Source organism: Melopsittacus undulatus, chromosome 4 (assembly GCF_012275295.1).
Source record: "Melopsittacus undulatus isolate bMelUnd1 chromosome 4, bMelUnd1.mat.Z, whole genome shotgun sequence".
Lineage (NCBI taxonomy): Eukaryota > Metazoa > Chordata > Aves > Psittaciformes > Psittaculidae > Melopsittacus > Melopsittacus undulatus.
In genome coordinates, this window is record NC_047530.1 from 837,057 (window position 1) to 859,890 (window position 22,834).

Consider the following 22,834-nt stretch of genomic DNA (forward strand, 5'->3'; position numbering starts at 1 on the left):
AGTGAACTTCCAGTGCCTAAAGGGGCTGCAGGAAAGCTGGAGAGGGGCTTGGGACAAGGGATGTAGGGACAGGCCAAGGGGAATGGCTTGAACCTGCCCAAGAGAGGGGAGACTGAGCTGAGCTCTGAGGCAGAAGCTGTTCCCTGGGAGGGTGCTGAGGCGCTGGCACAGGGTGCCCAGAGAAGCTGTGGCTGCCCCATCCCTGGCAGTGCTCAAGGCCAGGTTGGACACAGGGGCTTGGAGCAGCTGCTGCAGTGGAAGGGGTTGGAGCTGGAGGAGCTTTAAGGTCCCTTCAACCCAAACCAGGCTGGGATTCTGTTTCGAGAGAGATTCAAACAGCAGGAACTGGTGATGCTGCTCATCGGAGGGGGCTGGCTGGGGAGCAGGGTGCAGATGGATGCTCAGTCTCTAAAGCAGCTGTGAAAGTAACTCACAATGTAGAAAGAGTCCAGAGGAATGAGCTGCTGGGGAAGAGCTGGAGCTCCTCCATCCCTGGGGAACCTTGTGTGGGAGGAGGACAGGAGGGCAGGAGCACCGATTGCCTCGGGAATGCCGAAGACAGCTCTTAATGGATGGGGAAACTGAGGCAGGGAACCGCATGGGTGTGCTCATTGCTTCATTTCAGTCCACATACTTCTCATTCAAGCTCATGCAAAGCGTGATTGAGTTTGGACTCTTTACAATGCCTGATTGTGTCCCTGAAGATGGGAAGCTGGAAGTTGGAGCATCCACAGAGCCAGAGCACTGAGCCAGGCTGCGAGTAATTGCGATGGGAGCAGCGTGTGAGCCTCTGCCTGTCTGCAGCACAGCCCCACTGCAGCACAGCCCCACTGCAGCACAGCTCCACTGCAGAACAGCCCCACTGCAGCACAGCTCCACTGCAGCACAGCTCCACTGCAGCACAGCCCCACTGCAGCACAGCCCCACTGCAGCACAGCCCTACTGCAGCACAGCTCCACTGCAGCACAGTCCCACTGCAGCACAGCCCTACTGCAGCACAGCCCCACTGCAGCACAGCTCCACTGCAGCACAGCTGCACTGCAGCACAGCTCCACTGCAGAACAGCCCCACTGCAGCACAGCCCCACTGCAGCACAGCCCCACTGCAGCACAGCTCCACTGCAGCACAGCCCCACTGCAGCACAGCTCCACTGCAGAACAGCCCCACTGCAGAACAGCCCCACTGCAGCACAGCCCCACTGCAGCACAGCTCCACTGCAGCACAGCCCCACTGCAGCACAGCTCCACTGCAGAACAGCCCCACTGCAGCACAGGTACCTCTGCAGCACAGCCCCACTGCAGCACAGCTCCACTGCAGCACAGCTCCACTGCAGCACAGCCCCACTGCAGCACAGCTCCACTGCAGCACAGCTCCACTGCAGCTCAGCTCCACTGCAGCACAGCTCCACTGCAGCACAGCTCCACTGCAGCTCTGCCTCTGCCAAGGAGCAGCACAGAGTGAGCCCATGCCCACGGAAGGAGCTGGGGCCGTGCTGCAGGTCCTGAGACACGGGAGGAGACCCAACTTCTGTGTATGCCTGCATCCTGCTTCGGTTGCACAGCACAAACCCCTCTTGCCAGGTACTCGGTGACTCTCCATCCCTTTCCACCCCTCACTCCAAGCCAGGCTGCTTTTCCCTTAGTCTGCTTCTATTCCTGCTTCACAAAGGGCCTGTGGAAAAGAGAGAGGAGCAGAACAATCCTGTTCTTTCCCAGCAGGAATGCTGCTCTGCACTGGACGTGCAGACCCACACAGGCTGGAGAGGACCTTTAAGATCATTACATCCAAGCATCCCATGTTGCAGGGGCTCAGCAGCAGATCCTCACGTTGGCTCTGTGCTGCCCCAGCCTCCCATGACACACCCAGGCCATGGGGAAGCAAAACATGTTTTTCCCCTCCTTCCTCCTCTCCGCCCCCCAGATGATGAAATGTGACAATGACATTGTCATGTCATAGTTTAACTGCTCCTGCTCAGCAGGGAGGAACAGGAACCCGAAGCAGACAGGGATTAGGGCTGTTTATCCTCACATCTGGGCAAGGGTTTCTTGGTTTCTCAGCCAGGGAAGGGTTCTGGGTGGTGCAGGGCCTGCTCCTAAGCAGGATACAGCCCTGGGATCCCAAATCCTTCCTGATGCTGGGTCTGTCTGACTTCCTGATACACCCAGCCCGTATTAATGTGCAGTGCTGACAACGCTGATGCCATTACCCACCCATCTTAAGGATTGTTTCAGACTAAGTTCTCCAACCCAAAAGCATTATCAGGCTTTGACGTCTTCACTATGTTCTTGTTTTAAACATAGAGACCAAGAGATGTGTTGAATTAACCTCTGGGTACCCACTTCTCCAGGCATGTGGCAGCACCACAACTGGCATTTCTCCTGCAGGAGAAGACTGCTTTAAGAGCTTGGAGCTGGTTCTCCAGTGCTTGGGTCCACTGGATCCACTGGGCAGGAGGTTTGAATCCAGTACAGCAGAGGGTATTTTTCCTATCTCTTTTGGAAACTCTGCCCCCTGATTGTGCTGTTGAAGGAGCTGAAGCCTTTTCACCCCTTTTCTGCCCATCTTCCCCTCCCATCTGCAATGTAAAAGCCACTGTTTCACCAGCCATAGGTTTGCTTTCTCTCCTGCACAAGCACAGGAGTCAGGCTCATCTGCGTCAGCCCCTGAAAGCTGCTTCTGTGTCTCCTGATTACAAACAGTCATTTCTGATACAGCATCCTGGGAAACTCTGTTAATAAAAGGCCAGTTTAAAAGCCCTGAAGCCCTATCAACTGTCTGTTTAACAGATGATTTGTAACCTGCTAAGTAACCATTGTGCTCCACTGGTCCTGGGCTGCTGGCTCCAGCTCTGATGCATCAGTGAGCCTGAAACGCTGCCAGAGCACACAGTGGCTGGTAGGAAAACTGGTGCTAAACATCAGACATTACTGCTGAGGAACAAGCCTTGATGTAGACATAGGGGCAGCCAGGCAGAGGTGGGAAGCAAGGTCCCAAATGGGGCATCTCCAAGCTAGCAGCAGCACTGGAGGTTGTGGAGTTGCATCAGTTTCCATGGTAGAAGATGAGCAGGGGGGTGCCACTGGACCATGCACTGCTCAACATGCTCATAAATGGACTGGAAAAGGAACAGGGAGATGACAGTTTGCCCATGACACTAAACCACACAGGGCAGAGAAAGTTATTTGCCAGAAAAGAGCTGCAAAAGATGTCCTGACATTGAATGTCTGCATCGTGAAATTACAGATGAAATCCAATACCACAGAGTCATGGAATCAATATAGATAATACCCAATAACTCACATGGAGAAAAATGCTCAGGCACACAGGTCCTGAACTGAGATTGATGCCCAGGAATGAAATTTGGGTGTTCTTGTGACTGGGCAAAGAAAGTGCAGAGTTGTTAGGAAAAGAACAGAACAAGCCAGAAACATTGTTCTGTCCGTGAGTACATCAACAGCTTGAATGCTTGTATTGAAAGAATACAGTAAAACAACAAAGGGTAATGAGAGTGATCAGGAATATAGAACAGGTTCCTCACCAGCCATGTCTAAATGGGGTGAGTCTCTTAAAGCGGATGGACATGAGAAATGGGTCTATAAAATCATCTGTGCTTTGGGGACATGAGCAGAGGATGATCCATGCACTGCTTCCCGTGACACAGAAACACCAATGGAGCAGAGTGTGCAGGTAACAAGTGTGAAGAACAAGAAGGGATGGATGTTTCCACATGATGAGTGCTGCACCAACCTCCTTCCAGGCCAGGTTGGACAGGGCTTGGAGCAGCTGCTCTAGTGGGAGGTGTCCCTGCCCATGGCAGAGGGTTGGAACTGGATGAGCTTTAAGGTTCCTCCCAACACAACCCATTCCATGGTTCTATGATTCTCTGGTTTTCCCTGATGCTGTGTTGCTGGCGGCTGCTGCAGACACTTGGTGTTAGGGCAAACCCTGCTGTGATAACACCAGTTAGTACCTGGCCCACACTGGGTTGCAGTACTGGGGTTGCTCGGGGCTGCAGAGCCACTGGACACAATTCCCTGTTTATCAGCTGCTTCCCTGTTTGCCCCTTTCCCTGGAGGGAGGCTGTGCTGAGCCACCCAGGATTGCTCACATCCCTGTTGTCCCCACACACACTATAACCCTGCTTACGTGGCAGGGATCAACACCCAGGGCTGCCAGGGTTGGTGGATGCTGGGATCCCACCAGTGTGGCTGGGATTTGGCTTCTGTTCCCCAAATGAATTCCTGTATTCAACATCCCAGCTCAGTTCTGAGGCTGAAGTCATTTAACAGAGGTTGTACAGAGTTTGGTATTACTAACTCTGATCTGCTCTTTGCAGCCTTCCAGCACCTCTTGGAGAAGCTCATTGCTCTGAGGCACAGCATGAGACAGACTTAGAATCACAGCATCAACCAGGCTGGAAAAGAGCTTTAAGCTCATCCAGTCCAACCATTCTCAGCTCTGCCAAGGCCACCCCTAACCCATGGCACTGAGGCCTCGTCTCCATGGTGTGTGAGCACTTGCAGGGCCAGTGACTGCAGCCCTGTCCTGGGCAGCCTGTTCCAATGCCTGAGCATCCTCTGGGCAAGGAATCATTCCTAATTTCCAGTCTAAAACCCTGCCTGGTTTCCATTTTCCAAGTAGTGTCATCACTGGAAGAAAGAAGCACTGGTTTCAAACACTAACCCTTAGTGCTAAGTGCCAGGATGGGCCAGACCAAACCTCCCTTGACTCAACCAGCCCAAGCAAGGAGGCTGAGATGCCAACGGGATCTGTCACTTCAGGCCCCATCTGTTCCCATCACTGATCCCAGGAAAAGGTTGACCAAGTGCAGATGGAAGAAAGGAGCTGATGGAGGTGACTGTGGAATCCAAGCATGGAACTGCCTTACAGCCACGTACTGATGCCACACTGTAAGGTGCCTGCATGCTGAGAGCTGGGTTTGGTCCTGGCTGTTGTAGCTCTTGTCTGAGGTTATGTGCCTAAAGTGCCAATATGAAGATATCTTCATTCACAAGGGATGGAACAGGGCCTGATCTGTCCAGGGAAATCACTGGGAACAAGGAAATCTGAGCTCAGCTCAATTTTGCTGTGCTAGCAAGAAGCCTGATGCTATCTGTCACTAAACGGGTGTTGCCGGTGATGCTAGTCCAAGACTGCCATTGAGCCAGGCTCTTTCCAGCCAGAAGACCAGAGGATCAAGCAAAACTCATCTTTCTGTTCAGCCTTAAGTAATGCTGAGGGTATATACTGATCCTCAGTAATGTTATTCAATAGCTAGAGTTATATGAAGTCTCTGTGGCTTTCCTGTGCTCTGACAGAGATCCTCCTCTTGTCCAGCCAAGGCACCAAATGACTACCACACAATCCTCTCCCTGTGGATGCCACACCAGCACCTAGCCTCCTGCTGCTAGGAGAGTGCCTAAGCTTCAGTCCTGCCCTCTGCCAACTGCACAACTGGGTTTGGATGAAGGGAAAAACAAGGAAGGCTTTAAATGAACTCTGGTATCTGAGGAGGAGCAGCAGAGTTGCTTGTGTTGCTGGGGATTATCAGGATTACCTCCTACCCCAAGCTGTGTGAAGGAGACCACTGTGGTTATGTACAATTGTATGCACAGGAAAGGAGGGCTGACAGGGTTCTGTCCTTGCACTGGTACATGGAGGTAACTGTATTCATTGGGAATCAATTTAAGTGAATGAGCTCAAATGAATGGTAGCAGAGTGGGAGCTGGAAGCAGCAGGAGTAAGACCCAGGACACCAACATCTGCTGAATGACCAACATCAAACATGGCTTTAGGGACACCCTCTTTGCCAGCCTACAGCCTGAGCATCAGCTCTGCAGTGGTTCAGGTACAAAGCTGTGGGTAGCTGTGGCTCTAAGCCAGTGCAGCTGTAGTCCTGCGCTCTCATACACACCCTGAATCTAAGTGCTCTGGGATCAGTGTGAGCAAGGCATGGCCAGAACCACACACAGGGACCCTCAGCCTTGCACTTCACATTCCATAATGAAAGCATATGAGAGATGACCTGTTCCAGGCTGCCCATGCACCTAAACCAGGGCACAGGATCTGAAACCAAAGCCTGGGCACTCCTGCTGCTGTCTCCTGGCCTCAGAGACAAGTATTTAAACAAGGCCAGCAAGAGCAGAAGTGGAGATGCTTGCTCTGCACATTACAGAATTACATCTGAGAGCCTCAAGGATGCTTAGCCTGAAATAGGTGACATCTGCCCCATGAACCTCTTGAGAATGGTCACTAGTGGCTCTATCAGGCAGCCTGTATGAGGTTTATGGCATTTAAAAAGCTGCTTGATAGCTCTGAGAAAGGAGCACATGGGCTTTCAGAGCCTAGGTAAACTCTGGTGAGGAGGAGAAGCTGAGATTAATGTAGGCAGATAGCAGATGGTTGGCTGCTGGCCCACAGAGGGTGCTGCATAGGTCCCCCAGCATTCCTGGGTGTGTTTGGCAGCCATGCTAAGTGTTGTTTTCCTTCCTAGTCTTTGCTGACCCTGTTTGCTGCAGGCATTCCGACTTATCTGTGCAAACTCTCCAATAGGAAAGCATCACATGCCTCCGTGTGTGTAAAGAGGAAGGTATTTGCAACGAAGTATTTGAAATATGCCTCAAAGATTAACAAAGTTCAGGCAGCTCAGCCTGCAGGTTATGGGCAGGCACACAGGGCTTGGGTCCAGAAGCAGATATTAGCCAGATCTGTTAACTTTTAAGCTGTGCAGTGAGTGAAGAGAACAGTGCTCCTGACTCAATCTGCTGCATGGCCCCAAAAAGAAGCTGGTAAGAGACAGGAGGTGAGATTCATGCCCCATATCTGACAGTGCTGTCATGGATCGTCTCAAAACAGCTATTACTTATGGACTAGTGTGTTTAAGAGCCTGCTAGCTCTAGCTAGGATCAGAGAGAAGGGAAAGGACTGTAGCCTTTCCTCTCTCACAGCAATATAAACCAGAGTTTGATGGTGATAAGCTCCCTGCTGCTGGGCCAGCTCCTCACCTGTCTCCACAGCCCTTCTCACAGCAGCATTACAAGCAGATGACACTGACACATTGCAGTCCACTTACTTTCTCCTTGTTATCCATGGTGATGGCAATCTGCATCCTCCTGCCCCGCCGGACAGCCACCAAATGCTCTGTGTCCTCTTCACTGGGCTCTGGCACCCTGCCGGTGCCTGGGAAGCACTCGGAGCGCTTCTCACTGACGATGCGCTTGCCCTGGGAAGGACAGGATGAGTTAAGGACAATCCCACCTCTTCCCAAGAAAGAGGCCAGCCCCAGCCACACAGAACAGAGATAGGAGCCAGAGGGTCAGTCTTGCTGGTTTATAAAGCTGCCACCCTACTTTAAGGGATATGTCCTATTACACAGACAGGTTTAGCTGAGCACAACCTAGGTAGGGTGGGATTTATCCCTTACAGCATGAACACGCATGGTTTTAGTTTAGACAGGCAACACATCTTATAGTTGTGTCTTTGAAACAAAGGGGAAGTTGTCCTCTCACCAAACAACAGGTCCCAGTACAGGGTGAGGCTACATTGGAGCAGAAAGGGAACACTGGTGCTCTCTCCATCCTTGCCCATAAAGCAGTTACTACCCTGAAGTGTACTAACACTTGTTAATTTATCACCTTCATAGCTATGATTTATTCAGTGGAATAGTGCAGAAAAGTGATGAATAAACTCCTTGGACAAGGGCAGTTTCCCCCTTTCCTGTATTATTTCCAGCTGTCTCTATCAGTTCAGGGCTTTACTGCACAGATTTACATCTGGTTCTTATTGTGGTAATGATGTTTGGAGCTGGCTGAACTCCTGGCAGTGCCCTGAGCCGTCACTCCCACAACATGAGCACATCTTTTGTACAAAAATACATACTTCTCATGTCAAAGGATCATCTTTCACTTCCATCATGTGCCTCTTTACTGTTGCCTTACAAGGAAATGAGCAACTTCATAAATCATCTCCATCTTTACCACTGATCTTTTTCTCCCTCTTCGTCTGTATGATTCCTCTGCTCCACTTTACCAGGGATGAACAAACCCCAGAAGCTTCCTCTCTAAAGGATGTTATTTGCCTGGTTTATTCCTCAGACTTCCACACATCTGGAGCCTTGATTTCAAAGGAGCTCAATATCCCCAGATAAACTTCAGTGAAACTTGGGAACACTTTGTCGCTACGAACCTGCTTTCAAACCCAAGCAGCACTCACTGACCTCTGCTTTGTGAGGAAGCCTTGCAAGCACCAGTGAATTGCCATGATGGATGACATCAAGATGTCTTGCATTAGCTTCATCTTCCCTTGGCTCTGCCACAAGTGCAGATGTGAGTGAGGAGGGAGCCTTGCTGCAGACAGCCTCCATCAGCAAGGGCTTTTTTATGGCTTGTCCAGTCATCGAGCTTCCTAACCCATGACAAATGGTTCAGGAGGTGCTGGAGCACATCCAGTGCAGACCTTCAGTCCCTTGTTTATTCTTCCCTCACATCTGTGTCATTCTGCTGTCTCAGCAGAGCCAGTTCTCCAGTTGGTCTGGTGCATGTGAGAGGAGGATGCTCTCCCGTGCTGCTGATGGCTCACACTGGATGGACACAGTGGGAACGCTTCACCCATTCCCTGAGCACACACAGCTCTAGGTTTGGGTTTCAGCTGTAGCTCCTGACAAGTTCTGCTGCCCTGAGTATGAGCTTTGCCATTCCTGCTTTGCTTGAAGTAAGTGAAGCCACATGTGTTCAAAGCGAGGATCTGCTGCCAATCTGTTCCACCCATTCTAGTACTTTCTGTGTTGCTCTCTATGTTTGTATCCATGCAGCCCCCTGCTTTGCCTGCTGCTGAGGACCAGTGTCTGTGGGCCATCCCTAGAGATGTCAAGATCTTTTCCCTGAGAGCAAAATCTGATAGTCAAGAGACAGGGCAACCATTGAAACATAGAATGGCTTGGTTGGAAAGGGCCTTCAGATCATCCAGTTCTAACTCAGGGACCCCTTCCACTGGAGCCACTTGCTCCAAGCCCCTGTGTCCAACCTGGCCTTGAGCACTGCCAGGGATGGGGCAGCCACAGCTTCTCTGGGCACCCTGTGCCAGCGCCTCAGCACCCTCAAACAGAAGTTTCTTCCTTGTATCTAACCTGAACTTTAAACTGAAACCCTGTTTCAGTCTGAACCCATCACCCCTTGTCCTGTTGCCACAGTCCCTAATGAAGAGTCCCTCTCCAGATTCCTTGTAGCCCTCTTCAGACACTGGAAGCTGCTCTGAGGTCTCCACAGCTTCTCTTCTATGGAGTACAAGTGTCTTGGCACCTACCAGAGCCAGACAGTTTGGTGTATTTTACCTGCAGCCAGGATCTATGTCCTGGAAAAGTCCCCATACCTATAAGCTGTGTGAGCTGTTTTGAAGGTTTTAGCCTCTGTATCTGTTTAAAGAAGGACATGGTTTTATCAGAGAGTGGGCAAAACCAGGAAGTTCAAACCAGAACCTAAACTGCTCTGAAATCTGAGCTTTACTCCCCCTCCATGAACAGGGCATTCAACACCATCCTTAGTTACACATCCCATTGCAGCCACAACATTACAAGTGGTTGTGTTACTGCAGCTTAGTAGTGACTGCCTGATGACTGATCTCAGAGCTGAAGATGGGATGGTCAAAGGCAGCTTTGGCAGCAGTGCCCAGAAGATGATGGATTTTAGGAGCCTGAGAGCAGGAATTCAGGCAAGCAGCAGCCTAGAGAGCATGGCCTTCAGGAGAGCAGATGTTGAGCTGTTAGGGAACTGGCAGGCAGGATCCTGCAGGAAGCTGAGTGGAAGGGAAAGGGAACCCAGGAGACCTGATTGATTCTCATGGACAAGGCACATGCATGTAAGGAAGTACAAGAACATGAGCAGGTGAGGAAAGAGGCCAGCTCAGCTGAGCAGGCTGCTCCTGGTTGAACTTCAATGCCAAAAGGGAGGTGGGAAGGGACAGGCTCTCAAGAAAGATCATGGGAACAGGACGTGAGCAAGCAGGGATGGAGCTGGGAAAGCCAAACCTCACCTGGAACTGGAACAAGTGGGATCAGCAAGGCCTTGTGTAGACACATTAGCAGCAAAGCAAGCTGCTGGCCTGCTGCTGAATGGGGTGGGCAACTTAGTGGGACCAGGGCATGGAAAAGACTGGTGTGTGGGCCTCCAAAGATGGCATTATGGGCCTCTTTTGCCTCAGTCTTCTGCTGGCAAGGTTTGCTCTGAACCTCCCAAGTCCCCAGTTTAGTGGTAGTCAGAGAAATGCTTCAGTTATGGACCATTTAAATCAAGAAGATGGGACTAGCTGGGCTGCATCCATGTGCATGGTGCAGATGTGTGCAGGTAATGAGTTTAATGTGCAGCTATGAATTCAGGGATTCTGCCTGTTTTCTGCAGCTCTGGCTGTTATCTGAGTGGAACCAGGCAATGCAGACCAGGATTAGGGATCAGTCAGCCCTGAAGCCCACAAGCACTTAGGTCTTGGCTTTTAAGTGGCATCTGCTTGAGTGACTGAATCACATCATATGTCCAAAGGTGACATATTTCCACTGCCAGAACCATCAGCAAACACAGGATGTTTTAAAACACAAGGAATGTCTCAAATCCTGGTCATGTTCTGTGATTCATCTGTTTCATTCCTAAGTTTCATTCAAATTGGAGACTGGAATTAGAATGACCAGCACAGGATTCCTGCTTGCAGTCAAAGAAACCAATGTGGTTTCTCTTTATGGCAGGGCAAATCCGAGTTAATGGATGTGGGTGGAAGAAAAACTGACCTTTTAAGTACACTGTCCTGGCCTTGTATTTCAGACCACAGATTTGAAGCTGCAAGTCTCTCCTGCCATCCCCTCCAGGCTCATGGGACAATGTCTGTGGCCACAAGAGCAGCCTCTGGTCTCATTCCTGTTGGCAGTGATACTGATGTAGTAGCTCACAAATACAGTATTAACATGGTCACTTTAGGAAGTTGCTGTGTATCAGCACTAAGAGGCCACAGAGGTGCTCCTCCTGTGATAAAGGGATATGCAGTTTTACTTAACTCTTCCTTCAAAGACTATGTAAATGGATCCCTCTTCTAGAGCACCTTGCAAAGTTCTACTACTGAATCGTGCCTTCCAGATGCATGAACAAACACTTCCCATCACAAAGAAAAGGCAGTGAACACTGAAACCTTGCCAGCTCCTCTGGAAACCTGAGCCTTCCCATTTCAGCTGCCTCCCACAGCTGGAAAGGATGAAGCATTGCCTGTGCCTCACAATTCCCCTTTACAAGGAAAACCAAACTCTCTTGTGCTGAGGTGTTGGCACAGGGTGCCCAGGGGAGCTGTGGCTGCCCCATCCCTGGCAGTGCTCAAGGCCAGGTTGGACACAGGGGCTTGGAGCAGCTGCTCCAGTGGAAGGGGTTGGGGCTGGAGGAGCTTTAAGGTCCCTTCCATCCCAAACCACTCTGGGATTCTATGATTATGTATGGAAGACATGGAAGAGAAGTGCTTACCAGTTTTTTGACTCCCCCTACACATCCTGGGGCTGTGACCTAACCCCAAAACTATCAGTGCAGTCACAACAGGGACAAGCACAGTCCCCCTGGTTTGGAACTGGTGTGTGTAAGACTGCACCTCTCTGCTTCATCTCCCACATCAGCCTCTCCTCTCCCAAAGCCCTGTTCCTCACTCATGTCCTTGGGCAGAAGGGCTCTATAGGGCAGTCTGGGCAACCAAACAAAGCAGCCTGGGAAGCAGTCTTCCATGGAAGGATCTCTCTTTATCCCAGCATCCAGCTCCCTCCAGCCCAGGAGGCTGCCACTGAGGAACCCCACAGCCCATGGAAGGTGCTGCTGTTGCCTCAGCACACAAACAGTCCCCAAGGATGGCACTCTCACCATCAGAGCAAAGCTTTGGGAGTCATAGGAATGCCTCAAGTCCTGCACAGGGCCCAGTCCCGTATGACTGGGATATATCTGAGGAAGAGCTCAGATCCACTGACACCCTCTGAAGGCAGCTGGACATGTTACACCTTGCAGAGTAGGCTCTTAACTGAGTGCTGCCCTATCTCCCTGCTCTGTTTGCAGTGTGATTGAGAGGATGGTTCCAGCTTTGGAACCACTGAATTGCCTGAGCCTGATTAATAGATACTTTGGTGCTGAAGTTATTATTCCCAGGAAATGTCTTTGCTCCAGGGATAATCCTGAGCTTCCTCAAGCATTCAAGGCAATACATCCTCCCTCCTTTAAGCCCTGAGCAGGCATGTACAGGAATCCTAGGTTAGGTAATGAACTGGAGAACTGGGTTTGCTCTGCCCTAAGCAGAGTACTCAATGTAGGTAATGCAATAGTTGTTTGAGTAAGAAAATAAGCCCAGTGATAGTTTAGCAAGGGAATAGCAAGCTCCTAATCCATAGCTTTTACATCAAACATCGATTCTATCTGTTCCCTAGAGCTCTGCAGTGTTCAGGTGGTGATGGCCTCTCCTCTTACCCAGTAACATGGTCACAAACATCCCTTGCCAGGGTGGCTGTGTTTGAAGATGGCTTCATCCCTTACAACCTGACAATGTCCTTCCTGAGGAGGGATGTGGGTCCTGAGTGCAACAGGAAAGCCTCTACCTGCAAACCAATGTACCCAAAGATACAGGACCCTGTGCCCAAACGCCATGAGCAGGAGAGAAGGCTCAAAGTAAAACACTGGATTTATGGGGTGGTGGCACCTTCTTTGGGCCATTAGATGTTACAAGTCACATTGGGAAGGCTGGCAGTTGGCAATGCCATTAAACCCTGCAGTTTACTGAAGAGATGGCAGGGAAGGCTCAGAGGCTGCTAGAGGAAATCAGAGCTGTGATAGCAGGACCTATAGGGGCTGGGGGAGCATCAGCTTTTCTATGTCATCCCCCCTCTCCCTTGCTCCCACAGTACTAAGATGTACCACCTGAAGGCACAGTCTGCACACTGTGCCAACATGTGTCTTCCTTCCCTTGTTTCTTATTTTAACAGTACCAGTGATTTCCTAGACTGCTTGTCCCACATTGGGAAATCCTGGTCCTTGGTTCCCAGCTCCCAAAGCAAGGGATGTCAGATGAGGAAAGCTCCCATGTGGAGCCAACGGGAGCAGAGAGCAGGGCCCAAACAGCCACAGGGCCTGGCAGAGGCACCCTGTCTCCTCCATAGGGCCTGCATGAGGACTGAGATGGGCACAAGCTCTGCAGCTACAGGCAAACAAAGCTACACTGCTGCCTTGTAGCAGCACTGGGGAACTACATTGAGAAGTGCCCATCTTATGCCTGAGGCATGCTCCAGATTGCAAAGGTAGTGTCAGAAATACCCCTCTGAGGAACAAAGCAAAGCTTCTGTCTGGTTTATGCAGTTTCCCACCTGCATTTCCTTTGGGGAGTCTCATTTACAAAGCTTTGTGATGGTTAGGAATGAATGTAAATTGTTTTCAGCCCAGCAATTCTGTTGCTTGAGCCTTGCCAGGGTCATAGGAAGGATGGTGATGGTCCATTCAGTCACCTCAGAATCACCAAGCAAGTATCTCCAAGGACATGTGGTGAAGCTCACTGGGATGCTGGAGCAAGCAACCTACCTCCCAGTGCCTTAACAGGGCAGCAGCAACAAACAAGCTTGTGCTTCTCATGATACCAAATATAATGTTGTCCAAAATCCTACTCATTTTCCCCTCTCACCCATTACAGCCTCATGCTCCTCCTACTCATCCATGTTGAGAACTATTTTTAAAGGTTCTGGATTGATGCCAATGGAACATTCACCAATAAATCAGTTTTCCTCTGTCATCAAGTCAGGCCACTGGGTTGTGCTTTACACCAACACCCCCAGAGAGCCTGGGGGGCTCCTAAGGCCTGTGAAAGGCTCTTAACACAAAGAAAGTCACATATCCCATGTAACAGGGAGCTTATGGGGGAGTTTCCACAGAGCTCTGTGTTGCCAGCATTAACATCTCAGAGGTCTAGGAAGTGGCCACGCTGACAAACACTGGCACAGAGTTTAAGGCAGCCCAGTGCTTTGTGCTAACACAAATCCCCATCTAGGGCTTGAATTCTGAGCTGAAGATGATGGAAACAGCTCCAGGGGACACAGCCTGTCTGCAAGAGCCACTCACTCTGCACATGTCATTGCTTCAGAGAGCAGCCCACACAGAGCTACAAAGCCATGAGAGACCTTGGAGTATTTCACTGGCAGAGTTCAGTTTGTGATGAGGATGTGGAGGTTTCTGTGTACCCTCTGTTCTAGGAAAAGCAGAACGTTTCCTCTGGCACCAGGAGGTGGTTTGGCTGTGCTGGAATGAGATGGCATTAGAAGGGGATGTTCTTGCTACTGGTAATCTCTCTGGAACAAAGGAAATGAGAAGCTTCAGTCCCTTTCTCCTCCAAAACCATTCTGAAAGGTGCATTATTTCCTGGATGATTCAGTTCCTTCAAGGTAACACATCATGACTTTATAATGGCACAATCATTGCAGCCTGTTTGCTCGTGGAAAGAAAAGGTAACTATGTCCTAGAGAAAGAGCAATGAAAAGGCATTGGAGGCCCAGCATCAGCAACATGTTTCCAAGCTGCTTCAGAGGGAGAAACTGTTCCCTGCCTCCTGTTTACAGGCAAGGCTCCAGCTCCTGCCCCAGGCAGCAGGAAGGGTGGGGTTTGCTTCAGTACCCTGGGGAATGCCTTTGGCTTGGCCTTCAGTTCAAACCCAGCCTCACTTTGTGCACTGAGCTCGTTGCTGGGCCTCAAAGGGGACCCACGGGAGCACCACTTGCTGCCACCGCTTCCTTTTCCCAGTGCTACTGTGACAGGGGCTGGTCTCATCCACTCCAATGTCCCAGTAAGGCTTCCATCAGTCCCATACACCTGCACATGCAAATACCACACTTCCCAAAGGAGGTGGCACTTCTGATCCTTGTTCCTATTTATCCCTGTGGTTAAAGTCACTGTGTGCAGGGAGAACAGGATCAGGGCCCTGAGATACACCCCAAGTGAAGAAACCCAGTGTGAAGCCCATGCAGGCCTGGGATGTGCTGCCAATACCAACTGCCAAAGGGCTCATCAAACCCTTCTTGACAAGTAAGTCCTGACATGCCAAAGCTGCCACTGGATCATTAATCCCACATGCACAGACTCCACAGGGAACAGGGCAGTGCCCAGGATGTTCTGGGATTTAAGAAATGAAGCAGCATTTTGAATTCCCTTTGCCTTTTCACATAGTTCTTAATGAGGTCTGCAAGGATTGGGTTGCATTTTCTGCCCATCACACTGGCAGCTGCCACAGATATTCCTGTCACTGGTTTTCCTCCTGCGTTTAGGACTGTCTGGAACACATTAACAGGGAGAAATGATGCTGGTTTTACCACTGCTTCCCTGAGAATAGTAATGCAGCTAAATCTATCTGAGCTCCACTTCCTTCCATCCCCTTTGCAGGCACAGCAACCCACTGGTGGCCCAGGAGGGCAACGAGTGGCTGACCTCTCTGAAAGGGAACTGGCCACACAGGGCTGGATGGAGCCACTGAGGAGGGTCAGCAAGGCCTGGAGGCTGACTCTGGAGTCAGATATAGGGAGGGAAGTGTGTGACAACTTGAGATGGAGACTGAGGCTGTGCTGAAGGACTGAGAAATGAGAGAAAGGGTTTATTCCCTTTGGAGATGTGACGCCAGGGGACATGCTGAGCAGTGAGAGGCAGAACAAAAGGTGCTTTGTAAGTCAAGAGGCTGCAGTGTAAGAGGGATCCTGTTCCCTGCTCACCTTGGCCTTGTTGTCCATGGTGACAGCCAACTGCATCCTCTTCCCCATCCTGAAGGTGAACATATGATCTGCTTCCTCCTCCTCCTCGTCTTCCTCACTGCCGAGGCCGAACACAGGGCTCGTAGTACAGGGGCTCACCCATTTCTCACTCACCACCCTTTTATCCTGGAAAGCAGAATCATTGCCATTAGGAAAGGCAGACCCTTGGCTCAGTGATGGGATTCCCTTCCCCAGACACACCTGCACACACATGGGGAGCCCAGCTACAGCCAAGGCAGCCTTGCCCCGAGGAAGCTTCCCACGCCTGGCGCGGTGCCGTGACATTCCTTAGGGAACAAGGGGCTCCTTGTCTGCTAAGCACCAAAACCCACAGTTCCAGTGGGTCTGCAAAATCCTTTGCACTTACAAATCTGACATTTCAGGCTAAAATGCCAGAGTTATAGGAAACAAATGTCATCCTCATCTCTTTCTGCAGCTCAGTTAGATGGGGAAAGCCTAAGTCCTGATGGAGACGGCCTTGGAAGCCAAGGGGATGGCTCCTGAGGGTGGTGCTCACCATCGAGAGGGCTGGGCTATCTTGTCCATAGTGTTCAGTCTGGGTAATTGCATCTTTCAGGTCCTGTATGAGAGAAAAATGTGTGCAACAGTGCACCTCTGGAGAGAGGCAGGGGCTGAGACACGAGCACTGTGCTCGCCTGGATCCAGGAACCAGGAATGCTGCATGGAAGGAGGGTGGGCTGCCTCAGTGAGCTCTGCTCCAGCTCTGGCAAAGGAGGTTAAAGCAGGAGTGTTGGGTGGTTTACTGGTTCACCAAGCCCCACACTGCCAGGAGGGGTGGACAGGGCTGGTCAGACACAGGTTTGGCCCAGCTGGGAAGGAAGCCTGGGACCCACAGCCTCTGCCCCACTTGTGGGAAGCCCCAAAGCAACCAAGGGCTGCTTACTTTGCTCACCCACAAAGCCTGAGGAGACCATGACCTTGCCAGCCTACAGACATTCCTAGAGGCATTCCTGACGCCTCCAGTGACACACATACACCTCATATGCTCTGCCTATGTATCTGCAGTGATGCTGACACCAGGGACCCAGCCAGGGCCATGCACAGAGTGCTTCATTCACCTGGGGATTCCATGTGCTTGGCTGCAGGTGCTTGGCCATGGCTGGAAGCTTGTGTGCATCACATCACCTAAAACCACCCTGAGCACACACCTCTGCAGAGGTTCCCCATCCTTCTGCAAGGCTCTGGGAGCTATGTCCTGTGCCTGACATTGCTGCTGGAGTGAGAGCTGGCCCATGGTGACAGAGGCAGCACTTACGTTGTGAGCTTTGGTGATGGTAATAGTGAGTCCATCCTGCTTGGGTCTCCTGGAGGTAACAGCCATTCCCTCCTGCTCAGCTCGCTTTTTGTCCTCTTCTATCTCCTGAAACACACATAAACCCTTATCATCAGCCTGTACCTGCATGTCTACAGGTGTTGTCCCTTTTGCTGCTCAGGGTTACTCCTAAATGGCTCCACATCTCCACCTCTAAAAGGGAGTGGATCAACCTGTGTCCCATTTATGTGCCCTTGGAAGGGGCCATAGATAGCTATGACCTGCTTTACCTGTCCCTGTGCCACAGGTAAACCTCTTGTTGACTCCGAGCATTCACTGTGGTCTCAGCACAGGGCACAGGGGTCCCTTCCTGACCCACAGAGAAGATGACCAGTGTGGTATTCAGGACACACTGGGAACAGGACCTGTGGAAGACTCCCCAGGCCTGCAGAAAGGGAGGGTGTGCACAGAAACCACGGTCCCTAGGCCAGTGTGGGGCCAGAGCATCATCTGTGGCCATGGGAAGGCAGCTGAGATCTGGCCATCTATACAGCAGCCTCTTCTAGAAGCCAAGTGCTGGTGGGAGGTGGGTAGCATTTCATCCAGGAGTGAGAGTTCCTCTCCCCCAGCTGCTTGTGCCATTCAACCAGAGCTTTCCATTATGCACCAGTTTTTGCTGCCACCAGGGAAGGTCCAAACTGGCTCCTATGGTATCAAGGGAAATGCCTCCAAAGCAAGCCCCAGCCCCACTCAGTCTCAGCCATGCCTCCAACACACAAAGTGTGCTCAGGGGTTTTGGGTTCTTTGCCACACTCCAGGCTGCCCATGCAGCCAACAAGTGCTAAAGAGTCCCTCAAGCCAAGTGGCCTTGGGTACAGGCAGGAGAACACCCGAGACAAGCCAAGGGGAATCCTTCTGCCAAGAGCATGCTCAGGCTGTACTGCTCTGTACTGACATATGCAGACATTAAACAAACCCAAAGAGAGCTCTGGGTTAGCACCGTGTCACCCAAAGCAGCTCATAAAAGCCAGGCTGGATATCTCCTGCACACCTGGGCCAAGAGTTAGGGTTAGGGATCAGGTAGGATCCTAACTACTACCTGATCCTACTACCAGGGAGTGTAGTTGGAATACTTCCTCCTAATCCAGGCTAAAGGTACAGTAACCAGCAGGCTGCTAAAGCCTTGTTATGCCTTCATCTTCTCTCTTTTTCATGGAATCTCTTTTGGAGACCTCTGTGATCCACAGAAACAGCCAGGGAAGAGCTTCAACCCATACCACTGCCCTGGCAGGGAAGATAAACCCATCAAACGTATTTGGGATGCAATCTCCTATGCACCAAAGAGAATAGACACTGGAAATGACAGATGTGGAAAAGTCAGGGGAATGGGAGATGAAGGACTGGGAAGTGTGGTGCAGACAGAGGAAGACAGGAGGGTGAAGGAGGTGCTGTAGCAGCAAGGCAAGCATTGGTGGGCCTGTTTTCCGATGTAATTCCAGAGCCATGGCTAACAGAGCTCTGCCCACGTGCTCCAAACACCTTCCCTTGTTAAAACGTCACCTATTGATCAGTCACCCCAACAGTGCTGACCATTCCCTTCCCTCTGTGAGCTGGGGACTCCAAACCAGGCCAGAGCCTGCAGACTCACCTGGTACCTTCGTATGAGTGCTTCGTTCTTCTTCCGCAGGGCCAAGATCTTCTTGTCCAGCTCCACATCCTTCTGCTCTTTCTTCCTGAGCACTGCATCCTCCACAGCTGCGTCCTGCAACAGGAGCACGAGAGCTCTTCTCAGTCATCACAGCCACAGCATGAAACCTGCTCCTTCTCTTTGTGCAGGGTGGGCAGCAGAAGAGTCTTTCCCCATCATCTCTCCCCTTGGTCCTCCATTACAAAGAATATATATGTTGCAAATAGACCTTTTCCTGACAGAACTGACCTTTTCTTTTGTTCAGCACATGGAGCAAGAAGCTGATGTCCCTCTTTGCTGGCTGGCAGTAGGCTCCAGAGTGAACACACTGCTTGGCTGCACACAGTAACACCACCTCTCCCTGCTGCTGGCTCAGGTGCTCTCAGGCACAGCTATATCACATTTACATTCAGCCAGCACCTTGGTGACCACAGGGAACAACGAACTGGAGCATTTCAATTCCAGTGACAGCAGCATCTTGTGACAATTAATGCTGATGAGGATGGACTCAGTGCAGCAGCTGATCCACAACATCCAGGCTCTGCCTGGTGCTCACATGAGGAGCAAGGGGTAAGGCTGAGCTCTCCAAGGCACTATTTTTAAACAGTGGTTTTGTGTTGGCCTTGCCAGCATGGCATCTGCATGAGGCAGGGAGCTCATGTTCCCTCTCCTTCACTCACACAGAGCTGGGTAAGATGAAGTGAGACTGAGGAGGGGAGGAAAGGAACCCCAAATCTGAGCAGGCTCTTTTGCTAGCATCTCAGTTGTGATCACCAACAGGTTACCCCCATCTGCTGCCTTCACCACTGGGTGCTGAGCAGTGCATCTGCAGGAGCACTGCAGCAAACCCAGCTGCTGTGCACAATGTGTATTGCCCACAGAGGCAGGGAAGTCTGGAGGAATCAAGATGCAAATGGAATGAAAGCATCACCCATCTGCCTACAAGTGGATGGAGCTCCTGCAGGTTGTCTCCCTATGGAGTGGAAACAGCAAGCATGTGGTGGAGAGGCACACTGATGGTCCCAAGAGGTGGTGAAGATGTTCGTGTGTCCTAACATCCTCTGGGGTCAGCATTGCCTCCCCTGTGACACTGCACATCCCAGCCCCATCCTCACCCTGCAGCTCTCAAGGTCCCTTTGGCTGGTATCAGACCCTGCACCAGGACACGTCACCCCAGCCATAACCCATGGGCAGGGAGAGGGACAATGTATTGATGATGGGTTTTGCCCATCCCTGTTGGCTTCCCATCAAATTCCTCATAAAACCACCAAGACCCCCAAGAGAATTGTTGGTTTCCCTGTTTCCATAGGAGCAAATCCCCATCACACCCCTATGAGTGAGCACTTCTGCTCCTGCTGTGCCCATCCCAAGGGCTAAATCCCTACAGCATCCTCCATCCATCTATTGAATCCAATGCATTCAATGCTGGGAAGAGCTTCTGCAAGGCAGGAGGGGTTTTTCCTTCCTTAATCACAACACAGCATCTGTGACCTCCTTAGGGATGGAGGTGTCAGGAGCCAGCAGTGGCACTTGGGGACATGGGATGTGGTCTGACACCACCGTGCACTGGGTAAGCCAGGAGCCAGCCTCAGGCAGTAGTGAAGGGGCTCACAAAGCCCTTCTCCTGGGAAGGGAGGGTTTCTCCTGGAGATCTCAGCTGCCTTTTGCTTAGTCCTAATTGGGTCACCAGAGGGAAAACCAGAGCAGCAGAGGTCCAGAGGATGGGATGGAAGGGCACTGTCAAACCCAGCCCTTCTTAACCACATCAAACATGCAGTGAGAAGCTCAAGGCTTGAAGGCAAAGAGTGAAACCACAGAGGCTGCAGCCCAGGGGGTGTAAAGCTTTGACTGTGCTCTGTGTTCCCAGTTAGCTTTGTGAGCTCTATCCACTGATGTACAGGGGTTCCAGCCCCCTCAAGACGTGTGTGTTCACTGTGCCAATGCATCAAGTGAGGTGGAATTAAGGGGTTGGGAACCCAACCTTCAATTACTTGTGTGTCATGTAGCATTTTGCCAGGATGGGAACATCCAGCCCAAGATCTTAGATGAGCTGCAGGAATCACCTCCTTACCATGGGGAGGTGCTCAGCTACCTGGGGGATGAACACCAAGGAAGAATGTGGCTATGTGTGATCAGCTGCCCTTCAGAAACTAATATGTGGGAATTCATTGGGGTTGGCATCACTGCTCTTCCCAAAGCATCACAGGCTGCTGGGAACCAGAGCTGCAAACTGTCCCCTTGTGTGAATGGGATAGATCCCTTCAAAGGAAGGGATCCAGCTGCAGAATCACAGCACATCCCTGCAGTGCCTTTCATAGAATCCCAAACTGGTTTGGGTTGGGAGGGACCTCAAAGCTCCTCCAGCTCCAATCCCAACCCCTTCCACTGGAGCAGCTGCTCCAAGCCCCACTGTCCACCCTGGCCTTAAACACTGCCAGGGATGGGGCAGGCCCATTTCCAGGGCTTCACATTAAAACACCCTCAAAGCTAAACAACATCAGCTGTGATCTGAGCTTCATCTGCACAAAATAAGGCCACGGATGGGGGAGAAGTCTGCTTAGGTCATGTTCTTTGGAGAAAGGAGCCTGAAGGTTGTAAATGTGGCATCATCACAGAGGATGTCAGAAGTCAGGGAGGGGAAAGGCAGAGGAACCAGTCTGCTAAAGCAGTGCTCAGATCCACACAAGCTCATCCTCTCTCGTGTCCCCAACAAGGGGTATTTAATCACAACCCTTGCTGAGAGCTGCTCTGCCGGGCACAGCATTTGTGCCTGCTGGGACATCAGGGGCATTGAAACCAGCACACATTCTCCTGCTGGACAATGGGCTGTGGGAGCAGGAAATGCTTCCATTGCCATCAATCCCTGGGGTGCAGGACAAGTGAGTGGGGTGTGCACGAGGACATACACTTCATGGCCTCTTTGCAAGGCTGATTAAAGCTGAATTCAGTGTTCACCTGAACAGAAGCTGTTCTGTGAGCACTAAACTGGCAGGTTTGCTGTTTGCTCAGTGCTGGGGTGTTGCCTGCTTGAGGGTGGGATCAAAGTGCTGCATGGCCTCAAACACACCCCTTTCATCTTCAGCTCCCTTTGAAGGAACACGACAGAGCTGTGGGCTCCGGAGGGATTTAACAGTTCCTGCAGAGATTGGATTCCTGCTCTGCTCTCTCCAAAGGCAAACGATGGAGCAGACCTGTCAGGCTGTTCCCAACACACAGGGCTGCACATTTGTCAGCGTTTTGTCTATGCTGCAGCACAGCTCGCGCAGGGAAAGGGGGGTCTTTCCATTCCATTTCCATTCCCATTTCCCATTCTATTCCAGTGACTGGAAACCAGTCACTGGAAGAGAAGTTTTGCTGCTATTCAGCACTTCTCCTCCCCTTTACTAATGAAGACATTGAGGTATTCCTGTGTGCATGTTCCCTTCCAGCAAACACTGGGAGCTGTGGACAAGGGATGGTCCCTTCCCATGCACCCAGGGCTAGAAGCAGCCGCTCTGCCTGCAGCAGCACCATGGAGCAGCTCGCAGGGGATCACCCATTGTATGCTGCAGCCCAGTCAGCGTTTGCTCCCCCTCTGCCACCGCTCTGAGCCAGCTGATAACAGGGGATGTGCCCTGCTCTCTGCTTCTGGAACCAACCCTCTACCCCAGCCCAGGCTGAAGCTGATGCTGGGGGTGCAAAGTGGCCACGCTGTGCCCTCCCCAGAGCAAAGCTCTTCCGGGCAGCCAAGGTGCCCGTATGTCCCAGTGACAGCAGGGTTATAAATGGCTTTGGCAGCACAACGTACGATGGCTTTGAAAGCAGCCGAGCCCGATGCCTCCTGATGGCGAAGTGAAGGCACCGAACGAGAGGCCTCTTTCTCCTGCACCTATAAGTGTCACAAAGGGAGGAACAGAGAGCGAGGGCTCCGTGCTTCGATGAACTGACGCCATCTCGTCCTGTCATGCCCCTCTCACGGGGGTGCATACACACACTCCCAGCGCAGCTCCGTGTTCTCCCACACACTTCTCCCATCTCCTGCCTTCCCGGAGGCAGCAGGCTTGGGAATGCGAGCAAGGAGGAGGCAGGGAAGAGGGGAGAGGAGCGGGGCCCGTCTGCG

General features: G+C 51.5%; 1 protein-coding gene across 3 annotated transcripts in view; it reads right to left on the reverse strand.

The window, feature by feature from the left end:
- Positions 1 to 22,834, reverse strand: part of CCDC9B (coiled-coil domain containing 9B) — a 50,012-nt gene that overhangs the window by 21,212 nt on the left and 5,966 nt on the right. For 2 of the 3 annotated variants that reach the window (XM_034061502.1, XM_034061503.1), the window contains exons 2-6: positions 18,697 to 18,810; positions 17,052 to 17,156; positions 16,293 to 16,355; positions 15,737 to 15,901; positions 7,073 to 7,222 (exon numbers count right to left, since the gene is read on the reverse strand). In XM_034061502.1, the coding sequence (XP_033917393.1) occupies positions 7,073 to 7,222; positions 15,737 to 15,901; positions 16,293 to 16,355; positions 17,052 to 17,156; positions 18,697 to 18,810 (597 nt within the window). The remainder of the gene's footprint in view (positions 1 to 7,072; positions 7,223 to 15,736; positions 15,902 to 16,292; positions 16,356 to 17,051; positions 17,157 to 18,696; positions 18,811 to 22,834) is intronic. The other variant, XM_034061504.1, reaches the window with a different exon arrangement.